At 40.2% G+C, this 14,558-nt stretch overlaps 1 protein-coding gene across 1 annotated transcript in view; it reads left to right on the forward strand.

Moving 5' to 3' along the window:
* Positions 1 to 14,558, forward strand: part of FYCO1 (FYVE and coiled-coil domain autophagy adaptor 1) — a 439,711-nt gene that overhangs the window by 268,422 nt on the left and 156,731 nt on the right. The window contains exons 10-11 of the mRNA XM_053714489.1: positions 2,106 to 2,224; positions 7,981 to 8,148. Of these exons, the coding sequence (XP_053570464.1) occupies positions 2,106 to 2,224; positions 7,981 to 8,148 (287 nt within the window). The remainder of the gene's footprint in view (positions 1 to 2,105; positions 2,225 to 7,980; positions 8,149 to 14,558) is intronic.

Raw genomic sequence — 14,558 nt, forward strand, 5'->3', positions numbered from 1 at the left:
TGATTTTTAACCTTTTTTTTGCCGTGGCACACTTTTTACATTAAAAAATCCTTTTAAAAAAATCACACATTTTAGCCTAATACAGCATATATATATACACATACACACAAACACACACATACTGTATGTATTGTGCTGTTATGCCTTGCCTCCTACAAACTACCACTGCACTGGGAGTAAAAAACAAGCAAAGTTTAAAAAATATGTCACACTGTTGTCAGTCTGCCGTGGCACACCTGAGGATCTCTCACGGCACACTGGTTGAAAAACACTGATCTAAGTAATATAAAGATTGTTTTTTTAGACACACATAGCCTGTCCCATCACTTTAAGACCATTCATGGATGTGACTCTAGAGGTCTAACTATACAAATAATTGATTGGGTTCCCCCCGGTGATGGCAATAGGCGATTAAAATTAACTAAAAAAAACCACAGTGGATACATTGTTTAAATAATTTACCCATGGAAATTAAATTTGGATATAGATATACAGACTTTTATCTAGTGGTTCTAGTCCTTAATATAAGAGATAGTGTTGACTTACACTTTTAATAAATATATATATATATATTTTTTTTTTTTATTGAGCGAGTCATTTTTAACCCTACAGGCTTATGGAATTGTAATATTTATCAATTAAAGGCAGGATATTATCTATTAGCAGAACAAGAGATTAGTATTAATATATATATTTTTATTATCTCTAAAAAGGATATGTTAAGGTGGGGTAGAACGAGAGGATTAAGTTCGTTTAATATATATTGTTGCCTCCCCTTTAATTTTACGTATTTTTATGTACATGTTTTTTATATTGTCTATTTATCTTAATACCGTATTGATTGTTTATGCCTTGTACTACTATAGTCTTTGAATAGTATTGTTTCACTTGTGATCGCCATATTTATCATAAGGTAAACCAATAGAAAACTGGAGATAGGCTTAAATTTATGGTAAGGCATTACTAATCCAGTGACATTATTCTCTTGAAAAAGCCTGGACGTTTACCAGGCAAAACACATTGAGTGATTTATGTCCACTCCTGGCTACCGTAAGCGATATGTGGCTGTACTTTAGCTCCGCACCACTTCACCAACTGACCTCGGTTATCCAGATTGAGCGTATCTTACATCTAAAGCAGAAGGAGAGCGTGTGAAGGCTGCCTATGAGAGGGACCAGTAGAGTGAACTATTGGCTTGTTTTTGCATTTTATCTTGTACATGCAATTTGTATGCAACTTTTAACTCTTTGTCATTAAATCCTTTTGAATCTGTCTTTCTACAGCTTCAAGATCATTTTGGTTAAGGAAACGCCAAGTTTTTGACCTGCTGCACTTCAGATTCATTACACATAACTTTCACCTGTTTGGAACAATATAAGATTTAAGATTATCATTATTTTTGGTGACTTTTTATTATATATTCATATATATGTTTTTGTTTGCTCACCATTTCTGTGATTATTGAATTTGCTTTTAATATTTATATTAATATATTAATGTTTACATTTTTTGCATGCGCTGCAGTTTTTTGATTGTTTAATAATGGATTCCTATGGACATTCATCATCATAGAAAAGAAAACAAAATGTATGCTTACATGATACATTTTTTTTTCTTTCTGTATGACAAAAGTCCATAGGCCCTGCCCATTTAAAATATTTGGGAGACAGTTCATTTTGCACCTCTGTAGTCCCTGATTTGTCTTTCCTACCTATCTGTTTCCTTTTCTCTGTTCGGCTATACGTTAAACTGAGGAGAGGTGGGAGGGTTTAAAGCTCTTTTGTGGGTTTTTTTACCTCCTCCTAGTGGCGGGAAAAAATATCCCACATGTTATGGATTCCTATGGACTATCATCACCCTGAAAAAAAATAATTATCAGGTAAGCATACATTTTTGTTATTGTTATATATATATTATATGATATAATCATATATAATCATATTTATTTGTATGATAAAAAACTGCAAGTTTATATATATATATATATATATATATATATATATATATATATATATATATATATATATATATATATATATATGCATAATTTAGTTGGCCCTGCTATGTAATGATGATTTGTTTGTTTCTTTTTTTATTGTGTTTAGGATTTTCATTCTCAGTTAAGCAGTCAACTAGAACGAAAGACAATAGATTGCACAGAATTTGAATCCATTATAAGTAAGCAGGAAGAAAATGTAAAAATGCTAAATGAGGCCCTGACAAGGTAAGCTTTTGTTTGCATCTGTGGTTTATGATATATACAAAATTATAATAAATTATAGAATAAACAATTAAATTGTATTTTATTTAATTGTATTCAAATATGTAAATGTATTCAAGCCCTTCATAACAATGAAACTCAGATTGCGGAAAAGTATTCCATGGTGTCTTCTGTCATATTATAAGTAATAATATATCCATCCCTCTGTCTAAGGTTCTGTCACTTGATTAGTAACAGATGTATGATTCCACTCAAAAGAAAGAGAGAGGAAAACTCTTAGTGAAAATACTTTGCTTAATTATTGTTATTTTATGCCCAAATTACCTAGTAACCTCGACAATATTTAATCTGGGTTACCTATCTGAACAAGAGCACAGGTGAAATAATCAGCTGATTAATAAACATGTTTATTTTAAATGCTCTCATCCAAGGTAATCCTAAAAACCTGGACTGTTGGGGTGGTTTGAGGACAGCTTTAAGAACCAGTGGGTTAGAGGGAAAGTGAGATCCTCTAGTAATGGGCAGTAACACTTCCTACAATACTCCAAATACAAGCCTGTCAGCGGACCTGCTGTGTTATGACCCAAACTGTGTGGAACACATGGTGCTTACATTTCTGCGTCGCTTACTCTGGGGTTATTTAACTTCCCTCAGCAGAAATAGAACTATTGCACCTTAAAGGGACAATCAACACCAGAATTTTTGTTGTTTTAAAAGATAGATAATCCCTTAATTACCAATTCCCCAGTTTTGCATAGCCAACACAGTTATAATTATACATGTTTTACTTCTGTAATTACCTTGTATCTAAGTCTCAGCAGACTGCCCCCTTAATTCAATTCTTTTGACAGACTTGCATTTTAGCCAATCAGAGCTGTCTCCATGGTAAATTCACGTGCTTGAGCTCAATGTTATCTATATGAAACACGTGAACTAATGCCCTCTAGTGGTGAAAAACTGCATTTAGATTAGAGGCGGCCTTCAAGGTTTAAGAAATTAACATATGAACCTCCTAGATTTAGCTTTAAATTAAGAATACCAAATGAACAAAGCAAAATTGTTGATAAAAGTAAATTGGAAAGTTGTTTAAAATTACATGCCCTATTTGAAACATAAAAGTTTTTTTGGACTTGACTGTCCCTTTAAGTGGGTGAGACTCTGCAACAGAGGAGGATTCTCAGGCCCAAAGGCAACCATTCAACCTTTTATTTGATTTAATTTGCTTTCATGCATTGTGTGTTATATATATATATATATATATATATATATATATATATATATATATATAATATTAATTGTGTGGAAGTCTTGGTGAGTTCCCACACTTTTTTTTGTAGGACTTGACCCCTGCATGAAATATACCAAAATGGGCCTAGATCAATACTTTGGGTTGCCTACTAAAAAAATATATACATGTGAAGGGTTATTCAGGGATTCCTGACAGAGATCAGTATTACAATGTAACTCGCTAATTTTGAAAAAAAAAAAATGGTTTGGAAATAGCAAAGTGCTACTTGTACTTATTGCCCTATAAATTGCAAAAAAAGCAAAGAACATGTAAACATTGGGTATTTCTAAACTCAGGACAAAATTTAGAAACTATTTAGCATGGATGTTTTTTGGTGGTTGTAGATGCGCAAGAGATTTTGGGGGTCAAAGATTTTTTTCACCATATTTAACAATTTTTTTATAGTAAATTATATAATTTGATGAAAATAATAGTATCTTTAGAAAGTCCATTTAATGGCGAGAAAAACTGTATATAATATATGTGGGAACAGTAAATGAGTAAGAGGAAAATTACAGCTAAACACAAACACTGCAGAAATGTAAAAATAGCCCTGGTCCTTAACGGTAAGAAAATTGAAAAATGGTCCGGGCACTAAGGGGTTAATTAATTAGCCCTTTTAGGATATGCACACATCTCAACCTGTTTTATGTCCCTTTAAATATGAATATTGCATAAATATGATTTTTCATGTTTTCCTCTGCTTGATTGCAAAAGGCTACAATGCACTTCTGTATGTGTCCATATACAGGGAGTGCAGAATTATTAGGCAAATGAGTATTTTGACCACATCATCATCTTTATGCATGTTGTCTTACTCCAAGCTGTATAGGCTCGAAAGCCTACTACCAATTAAGCATATTAGGTGATGTGCATCTCTGTAATGAGAAGGGGTGTGGTCTAATGACATCAACACCCTATATCAGGTGTGCATAATTATTAGGCAACTTCCTTTCCTTTGGCAAAATGGGTCAAAAGAAGGACTTGACAGGCTCAGAAAAGTAAAAAATAGTGAGATATCTTGCAGAGGGATGCAGCACTCTTAAAATTGCAAAGCTTCTGAAGCGTGATCATCGAACAATCAAGCGTTACATTCAAAATAGTCAACAGGGTCGCAAGAAGCGTGTGGAAAAACCAAGGCGCAAAATAACTGCCCATGAACTGAGAAAAGTCAAGCGTGCAGCTGCCAAGATGCCACTTGCCACCAGTTTGGCCATATTTCAGAGCTGCAACATCACTGGAGTGCCCAAAAGCACAAGGTGTGCAATACTCAGAGACATGGCCAAGGTAAGAAAGGCTGAAAGACGACCACCACTGAACAAGTCACACAAGCTGAAACGTCAAGTCTGGGCCAAGAAATATCTCAAGACTGATTTTTCTAAGGTTTTATGGACTGATGAAATGAGAGTGAGTCTTGATGGGCCAGATGGATGGGCCCGTGGCTGGATTGGTAAAGGGCAGAGAGCTCCAGTCCGACTCAGACGCCAGCAAGGTGGAGGTGGAGTACTGGTTTGGGCTGGTATCATCAAAGATGAGCTTGTGGGGCCTTTTTGGGTTGAGGATGGAGTCAAGCTCAACTCCCAGTCCTACTGCCAGTTTCTGGAAGACACCTTCTTCAAGCAGTGGTACAGGAAGAAGTCTACATCCTTCAAGAAAAACATGATTTTCATGCAGGACAATGCTCCATCACACGCGTCCAAGTACTCCACAGCGTGGCTGGCAAGAAAGGTTATAAAAGAAGAAAATCTAATGACATGGCCTCCTTTTTCACCTGATCTGAACCCCATTGAGAACCTGTGGTCCATCATCAAATGTGAGATTTGCAAGGAGGGAAAACAGTACACCTCTCTGAACAGTGTCTGGGAGGCTGTGGTTGCTGCTGCACGCAATGTTGATGGTGAACAGATCAAAACACTGACAGAATCCATGGATGGCAGGCTTTTGAGTGTCCTTGCAAAGAAAGGTGGCTATATTGGTCACTGATTTGTTTTTGTTTTGTTTTTGAATGTCAGAAATGTATATTTGTGAATGTTGAGATGTTATATTGGTTTCACTGGTAAAAATAAATAATTGAAATGGGTATATATTTGTTTTTTGTTAAGTTGCCTAATAATTATGCACAGTAATAGTCACCTGCACACAAAGATATCCCCCTAAAATAGCTAAAACTAAAAACAAACTAAAAACTACTTCCAAAAATATGCAGCTTTGATATTAATGAGTTTTTTGGGTTCATTGAGAACATGGTTGTTGTTCAATAATAAAATTAATCCTCAAAAATACAACTTGCCTAATAATTCTGCACTCCCCGTATGTACACATATGTATTTATATATATATATATATATATATATATATATACACACACAGTGGGTATAAAAAGTCTACACACCCCTGTTAAAATGGCAGGTTTCTGTGATGTAAAAAAATGAGACAAAGATAAATCATTTCAGAACTTTTTCCACCTTTAATGTGACCTATAAACTATGCAACTCAATTGAAAAACAAACTGAAATCTTTTAGGTGAAGGGAAGTAAAAATAAAAAAATAATATGGTTGCATAAGTGTGCACACCCTTAAAGTAATACTTTGTTGAAGCAACTTTTGATTTTATTACAGCACTTAGTCTTTTTGGGTATGAGTCTATCCACATGGCACATCTTGACTTGGCAAGATTTGCCCACTCTTCTTTGCAAAAACACTCCAAATCTGTCAGATTGCGAGGGCATCTTCTGTGCACAGCCCTCTTCAGATCACCCCACAGATTTTCGATTGGATTCAGGTCTGGGCTCTGGCTGGGCCATTCTAAAACTTTAATCTTCTTCTGGTGTAGCCATTCCTTTGTTGATTTGGATGTATGCTTTGGGTCGTTGCCATGCTGAAAGATGAAGTTCTTCTTCATTTGCAGCTTTCTAGCAGAAGCCTGAAGGTTTTGTGCCAATATTGACTGGTATTTGGAACTGTTCATAATTCCCTCTACCTTGAATAAGTAACCCCAGTTCTATCTGAAGAAAAACAGCCCCAAAGCATGATGCTGCCACCACCATGCTTCACTGTGGGTATGGTGTTCTTTTGGTGATGTGCAGTGTTGTTTTTGCGCCAAACATATCTTTTGGAATTATTGCCAAAAAGTTCAACCTTGGTTTCATCAGACCATAACACCTTTTCTCAAATGCTTTTGGGAGACTTCAGATGTGTTTTTGCTCAATTTAGCTGGGCTTGGATGTTTTTCTTTGTAAGAAAAGGCTTCCGTCTTGCCGTCTACCCCAAAGCCCAAACATATGAAGAATACGGGAGATTGTTATCACATGTACTACACAGCCAGTACTTGCCAGATATTCCTGCAGCTCCTTTAATGTTGCTGTAGGCCTCTTGGTAGCCTCCCAGACCAGTTTTCTTCTCGTCTTTTCATCAATTTTGGAGGGACATCCAGTTCTTGGTAATGCCACTGTTGTGTCATATGTTTTCCACTTGATGATGACTGTCTTCACTGTGTTCCATGGTATATCTAATGCCTTGGAAAAAAATTTGTACCCTTCTCCTGACTGATACTTTTTAACAATGAGATCCCTCTGATGCTTTGGAAGCTCTCTGCGGACCATGGCTTTTGCTGTAGGTTGCGACTAACAAAATGTCAGGAAAGACCTACTAGAAGAGCTGAACTTTATTCAGGGTTAATCAGAGGCACTTTAAATTATGGCAGGTGTGTGATGACTCACATTTATTTATTTAACATGGTTTTGAATGTGATTGCTTAATTCTGAACACAGCTACATCCCCAGCTACATCCACACTTATGCAACCACATTATTTTAGTTTTTTTTTTGTTTACTTCCCCCGAACCTTAAAGATTTCAGTTTGTTTTTCAATTGAGTTGTGTAGTTTATAGGTCACATTAAAGGTGGAAAAAGTTCTGAAGTGATTTATCTTTGTCTAATTTTTTTACATCACAGAAACCTGACATTTTAACAGGGGTGTGTAGACTTTTTATATCCACTGTATATAGGTCTTTAAATACATATATAAATACACATGTACACTCATATAAATTTACTGTATATATATATATATATATATATATATATACAGTATGTTACTGGTAAAGTCAGATATGGGGTAATCCTACGATTACCCGGGTAAAACTGACATTACCCAGTGGCTGTGGTTTACCAAAATGCTTCTGGATAAAGCTAATGGTTGCACTGTATTTCCCCCATCTTCACTATCTTTTTTGCCTCCCAGGCATAGGCAAAAAATAGTGAAGATGGGGGAATTACAGTGCACCGTACATATTTGTGGTTAGAGCTTAGGTTCTGTAGCTGTTATGAGCTTTGTGATCAGTTGAGCGCTGTGATTAACTTTAAGCAAGCAGGTAGTAAGTGTTATTGCATTACCTTTCTGTTGTGCATGTGTTGTTTATGCAATTCTTCTGTATTTAATAGTCCTTTAAATGCTCTTCTCTCTTACCCAGAAAAGAAACCGAACTAGAAGATGTAAAGAAACAGTTTGAGGAATGCAATGGGAAACTGGATAACATAACAAAAGAAAATGAAAATAACGAACAGAAGTTTTTAGCTAATATTGATGATCTAAACAGAACCAAGCAGTACCTTGAAGAACGTTTGATAGAACTCATCAGGTCAGTCATTTTTAACTGATTTCGCTGTCAACTTACAATATGTTTTCTTTATGTATAACGTAGGCCCCACAATAGAAGACAAAATCCGCTCCTTCCTGTTAGTTTTCCCAAGTGCAAATATAAAGTGTTAAAATAAAAACAAAAGCAGTAACAAAACATTACTCAGTTAAAAAGACTTTTTGTTAATCAAAAAAAATCTTTCTTTTTACTTGTTCATGGACCTCGTTTTGTGCACATGGCCATAGTCATGCTGGAACAGGAAAGAATCTTTACCAAACTTTTGCACGAAGTTAGAAGCACCCAATGGTGTAAAATGTCTTTGTATACTGTAGGATTAAGTTGACCCATCACTGGAACTAAGGGGCCTAGTCCAAACTCTGAAAAACAGCCCCAGTCTATTATCCCTCCTACAATTTTAACAGTAGATACTCTAAATTCCAGTAGATAGTGTTCTCCTTGCATCCACCAAACCCAGAGTACACGTTACCACTGCTCTAAAGTCCATTGGCAGTGTGCTTTATGCCACTTCAGATGATGACAACAAGGGAAAGAAAACGAAGTAAACTAGATAATGGAAGTAAATTGGAAAGTTGTTTAAAATTGTATATTGTATCTGAATCATGAAATATTTTTTTTGGGTTTCATGTCCCTTTAAGTAAAATTCTAGAGATGTTTTCATCTAGAGGGGAGGAGAGTCCACGGCTTCATTCATTACTTGTGGGAATTAAGAACCTAGCCACCAGGAGGAGGCAAAGACACCCCAGCCAAAGGCTTAAATATCTCCCGCACTCCCCTCATCCCCCAGTCATTCTTTGCCTTTCATCACAGGAGGTTGGCAGAGAAGTGTCGGAATATTCAGAGTAGTCTCTTATGGAGGGTAGTACCTCTTCGGAATGGGACTGAAGTTTTAAGTAGTCCTGTCAGCCTCTCAGTGAGAGCCTTGGTGAAAGTTAGAGTCCGGAGATGCAGGGAGAGTCTTCCTGCGTAACCATCCCGACTCATATTAACAGCTCCATAAGCAATCAGTGTTGACGAGTTTTGCTGCCTGCTCTCTACACTCAAGTCCATGTCAGGAGCGATGCTACTACCCTGTCAAACTTGAAGGGCCATGTTCCTGTTCTATGGCATAGATTCTGGTAAGATTGTTTCATTTTTATTATATTATGATGATAACACAAGAAGACAGGGTCACAGTGTGATACCTTTTATCTTTATAGAATTAAGGGTTAATATTCCTGGTATGGGGATTATTGAACAGGGGGGGTTATACATAATATTGTATATTGTGTCATTGCTGCGAGATGAGGCTCTGGCAATGGGTGGAACTTCAGGTTCTTTTCCGGGAGTATTTGCACAACTGATTTGGCGTGCTTTTCTCTCTAGTGCAGGGGCGGTCCTGCGTGGCATCCCATGTGACCGGGTGTGGCTATACAAATTCCTCTGTTTGATCAGTGATGCAGGAGTCAAAGCGGTTTCTGTAGTCTGGGTCATAGGAGGTGGTGAATGCCCCGGCCATTGGCGCTATAAAGGTGCCAATTTATTAATTTGATCTAGTCCGTAATAAAGCGCAAGCTATGGAGGACTCTGACGCATTAGAGGGTACTCCCTCTTTAACAAAGTCTAATACCTGTGTTTATTGTGAGGAGGTTCTGGTAGATCTGCCTGCTCAACTATGTTCCACTTGCCTTGATAAGGTTGCGACATCTAGAAAAAATAGGATGTCTAGTACTACTGAGCCGTCCACCTCTGAGGGTTCTCCGTCCCGTGAGGTGTGTTCCCTGCTTTCATCTCCGATTGCACATGCAGCGCCCTAGGGCCCAACCGTTACACCTTCGGGAGAGCTTTTCAGATTTTGCGGATCAACTGCAAATGGTGCTGTCGAAGGTGATTAATGCATTACCACGTTCTGCTAAGCGCAAGCGTAGGGTGCTTCATGGCAGCTCGGCCCAAGGGTTGTCTACGCCTATGGATATATCAGAAGCATTATCTGCTGACAAAGACTTCTCTAAGTCTTCGAGGAGGTCCCTTTTGGGTCGGAGTCCATGTCATCTAGGCCTCCGGCTGCGGAGGAGCCTGACTTTCAGTTTAGGATGGAAAATTTACGCTTTTTTCTGAAGCAAATGCTTGCTATGCTGGAGGTTCCGGAACCGAAACTAATGGAGGAACCCTCGATTCCTAAGCTTGATAAAGTATATGAGGACAGGGTGGTGCCTCAGACCTTCCCGGTTCCTGTTAAGATGGCTAATATTATTAAGAATGAATGGGAGAGGTTAGGTTCATCCTTTTCCCCTTCTTCTTCTTTTAAGAAACTGTTCCCCGTTCCGGACTCTCAGCTTGAGCTGTGGGGGACTGTCCCAAGGTGGATGGTGCTATCTCTATGCTCGCAAAGCGGACGACAATTCCCCTTGAGGATAGTTCGTCGTTTAAGGAGCCCATGGATAAAAAGTTAGGAAACTGCGAGCTGCGTAATATTGGTGTGAATCTCTGTGTGAAATGGTTGAAAAGGAGACTCCTATCGATGAGATACAGGAAAGAATTAAGGCTTTGAGAGTCGCTAATTCTTTTATTTGTGACGCCAACATGCAGATTATTCGCCTGAATGCTAAGGTATCAGGTTTTTCTGTACTAGCCCGCAGGGCTCTGTGGCTAAAGTCGTGGTCTGCGGACATGACCTCTAAGTCGAGACTGTTGTCCCTTCCTTTTCAGGGAAAGATACTGTTTGGTCCAGGTTTGGACTCAATCATATCCACGGTTACGGGAGGCAATGGCACTTTTCTACCGCAGGATAAAAAGGCTAAGCCTATAGGATCTACTTTTCGTCCCTTTCATGCGGACAAGGCCCGACGCAAGCAGCCCACTGCGAAAGCAGATCAATCCAAGGGAACTTGGAAGCCAGCTTAGTCTTGGAACAAGTCCAAGCAGAACAAGAAGCCCGCCGAGACTAAATCGACATGAAGGGGTGGCCCCCGACCGGTCAACGGACCAAGTAGGGGCAGATTATCTCTCTTCTCAGAAGCCTGGTTGCAGGACGTTTAGGACCCATGGGTTCTGGAGGTAGTCGCCCATGGTAACAGGATAGGGTTCAGATCTTATCCGCCCAGGGGCAGATTCCTTCTGTCAAACCTGTCTTCCAGACCAGAAAAGAGAAACACATTTCTAGAATGTGGGAGAGACCTCTCTTCTCTCTGAGTAATCGTACCAGTACCCCCAGCAGAAAGGGGTCTAGGGTACTATTCAAACCTTTTCGTGGTCCCAAAGAAGGAGGGCACATTCCACCTGATTCTGGACCTAAAATGTTTAAACAAATTTCTAGCTGTTCCATCGTTCAAGATGGAAACAATCAGATCTATTCTGCCCCTAGTTCAAGAGGGACAGTTCATGACGACAATAAACTTAAAGGATGCTTACCTTCATGTTCCAATCCACAGGGATCACTTCAGGTTCCTGAGATTTGTGTTTTTGGACCAACACTTCCAGTTTGTAGCCCTTCCCTTTGGTCTGGCGACGATCCCGAGAGTCTTAATGAAGGTTCTGGGGGCGCTACTTGCAGTTGCCAGATCCAGAGGCATTGTTGTGATGCCCTATCTGGATGACATCCTAGTCCAGGCGCTGTCGTTCAGTCTTGCAGAGGATCATTCAAGGTCTCTTCTTCTCTTGCGCCAATCTCACGGTTGGAAGATAAATTCAGGAAAGGGTTCCCTGGCTCCCAGCAACAGGGTGGAGTTCCTGGGCACGATAATAGACTCTATATCCATTAACATATTTCTCACAGACCAGAGAAGCAGGAAGATTGCGTCCACCTGTCTTACCATGCAGTCCTCCTCCAGTCCCTCAATGGCTCAGAGTATGGAGGTGATCTGGCTCATGGTGTCCAGTATTGATGTCATTCCATTTGCCAGGTTCCATCTCAGACCCCTTCAGTTGTGAATGTTGAGACAGTGGAACGGCTATCATACAGATCTATCACAGCAGATTTCCCTGGATGTTCGGGCGAGGAATTCCCTCTCTTGGTGGATCCGTCCGGAACAACTGTTACAAGGGACATCCTTCCTGAGACCGTCCTGAGAGATTGTGACCACGGATGCGAGTCTGGCAGGGTGGGGTGCTGTCTGGGGTGCCAGGTTGGCACAGGGAAAATGGTCCTGGGAGGAGTCTCTTCTCCCGATTAATATTCTGGAACTTCAAGCAATCTACAACGCTCTAAAGGCGTGGCCTCTTCTGGGGTCGTTCAGCTTCATCAGATTTCAGACCGACAACATTACCTCGGTGGCTTACATCAACCATCAAGGGGGAACAAGAAGCTCCCTAGCAATGATGGAGGTGTCTCGGATTTTGGAATGGTCTCTCAGCGATCCACATTCCGGGTGTGGACAACTGGGAAGCAGATTTTCTCAGCAGACAATCCTTCCATCCGGGGGAATGGTCTCTCCACCCAAGGTGTTTGCGGAGATTTGTCACAAATGGGGAACGCCAGAGATAGATCTCATGGCATCCAGACTCAATTGCAAGCTACCCAGATTCAGGTCGAGGTCAAGGGATCCCCAGGCAGAGCTGATAGATGCCTTAGCGGAGTCTTGGGGGTTCAACCTAGTTTACCTTTTTTCCACCGTTGCCACTTCTACCTCGTGTAGTGGCCCGCATCAAGCAGCAGCAAGCTTCGGCTATTCTGATTGCTCCGTCCGATTGCTCCGTCGTGGCTGCGGAGGACATGGTTTGCGGATCTGGTGGAGATGTCATTTTCTCCTCCATGGAGGTTACCCTGTCGCAAAGATCTGCTGGAACAGGGTCCCTTTCAACATCAAAATCTGGATTCTCTGAGGCTGACTGCGTGGAGATCGAACGCTTAGTCTTGGTCAAGAGGGGATTTTCTGAGAGAGTGATTGATACTCTCGTTCAGGCCAAGAAGCCGGTCACTCGTCGCATCTATCATAAGGTGTGGAGGACTTACTTGTCCTGGTGTGAGAAGCATGGTTATCTTTGGCACAAAGTTAAGGTAGCCAGGATTTTGTCCTTTCTTGAGGATGGGTTGGAGAAGGGACTCGCCGCCAGTTCCTTAAAGGGACAGATTTTGGCGTTATCAGTTTTGTTACACAAGAGGCTCGCTGAGCTTCCTGATATTCAGTCTTTTGTTCAGGCCCTGTCTAGAATCTGGCCTGTTTTTAGACAGTCCGCTCCTCCCTGGAGCTTAAACTTGGTTCTTAAGGTGTTGCAGAGGGTTCCGTTTGAACCTATGCATTCTATTGACATTAAGATTCTTTCCTGGAAGGTTCTCTTTCTATTGGCTATTGCATCGGCTCGCAGAGTCTCCCAGTTGGCGGCCTTGCAATGTAAGCCTCCTTATTTGGTTTTTCACGCTGATAAGGCCGTTCTTCACACTGGTTTTTGGATTTCTTCCCAAGGTTGTGTCTAATTGTAACATCAATCAGGAAATAGTAGTTCAGTCTTTGTGTCTTAACACTTCTTCTCCTAAAGAGAGGTTACTTCCTAATCTGGATGTGGTTTGAGCCTTGAAGTTTTATCTTCAGGCTACAAAGGATTTCAGACAGTCTACATCTCTTTTTGTGGTGTATTCAGGGAAGTGCAAGGGGCAGAGAGCCTTTGCAACTTCTTTGTCTTTTTGGTTGAGGAGCATGATTCGCTTAGCCTATGAGACAGTGGGACATAAGCCTCCTCAGAGGATCACGGCTCATTCAACTAGAGCTGTGGCTTCATCTTGGGCCTTCAAGAATAAGGCCTCTTTGGAGCAGATTTATAAGGCAGCTACCTGGTCCTCCTTATACACTTTTAAAAAGTTTTACAAATTTGATGTTTTTGCTTCTGCAGAAGCAGTTTTTGGGAGAAAGGTCTTGCAGGCTGTGGTGCCCTCAGATTAGGGTCCGCCTCTTTTGCCCTCCCGTTCTCATTCAGTGTCCTCTAGAGCTTGGGTACTTCTTTCCCACAAGTAATGAATGAAGCCGTGGACTCTCCTCCCCTTTAGATGGAAAACATAAATTATGCTTACCTGATAATTTCATTTCTATCCTGGGGAGGAGAGTCCACGGCTCCCGCCCGTTGCTCCGGTGGGCGGACCTAAATTTAGTTTTGTTCTTCTGGCACCATTTATACCCTGCTATTTCTCCTACTGTTCCTTGTTCCCTCGGCAGAATGACTGGGGGATAAGGGAAGTGGGGGAGGTATTTAAGCCTTTGGCTGGGGTGTCTTTGCCTCCTCCTGGTGGCCAGGTTCTTAATTCTCACAAGTAATGAATGAAGCTGTGGACTCTCCTCCCCACGATGGAAATAAAATTATCAGGTAAGCATAATTTATGTTTTTTTTCTTTCGGCTTCATAGGAGAACTCCTCACTGAATTATCTTAGAAATAAAAATCTGAACCTGTGAATCACTTAAAAATTCAAGATACTTTCCATTAA

Source organism: Bombina bombina, chromosome 5, assembly GCF_027579735.1.
Source record: "Bombina bombina isolate aBomBom1 chromosome 5, aBomBom1.pri, whole genome shotgun sequence".
In the NCBI taxonomy this organism is placed as follows: Eukaryota; Metazoa; Chordata; class Amphibia; order Anura; family Bombinatoridae; genus Bombina; species Bombina bombina.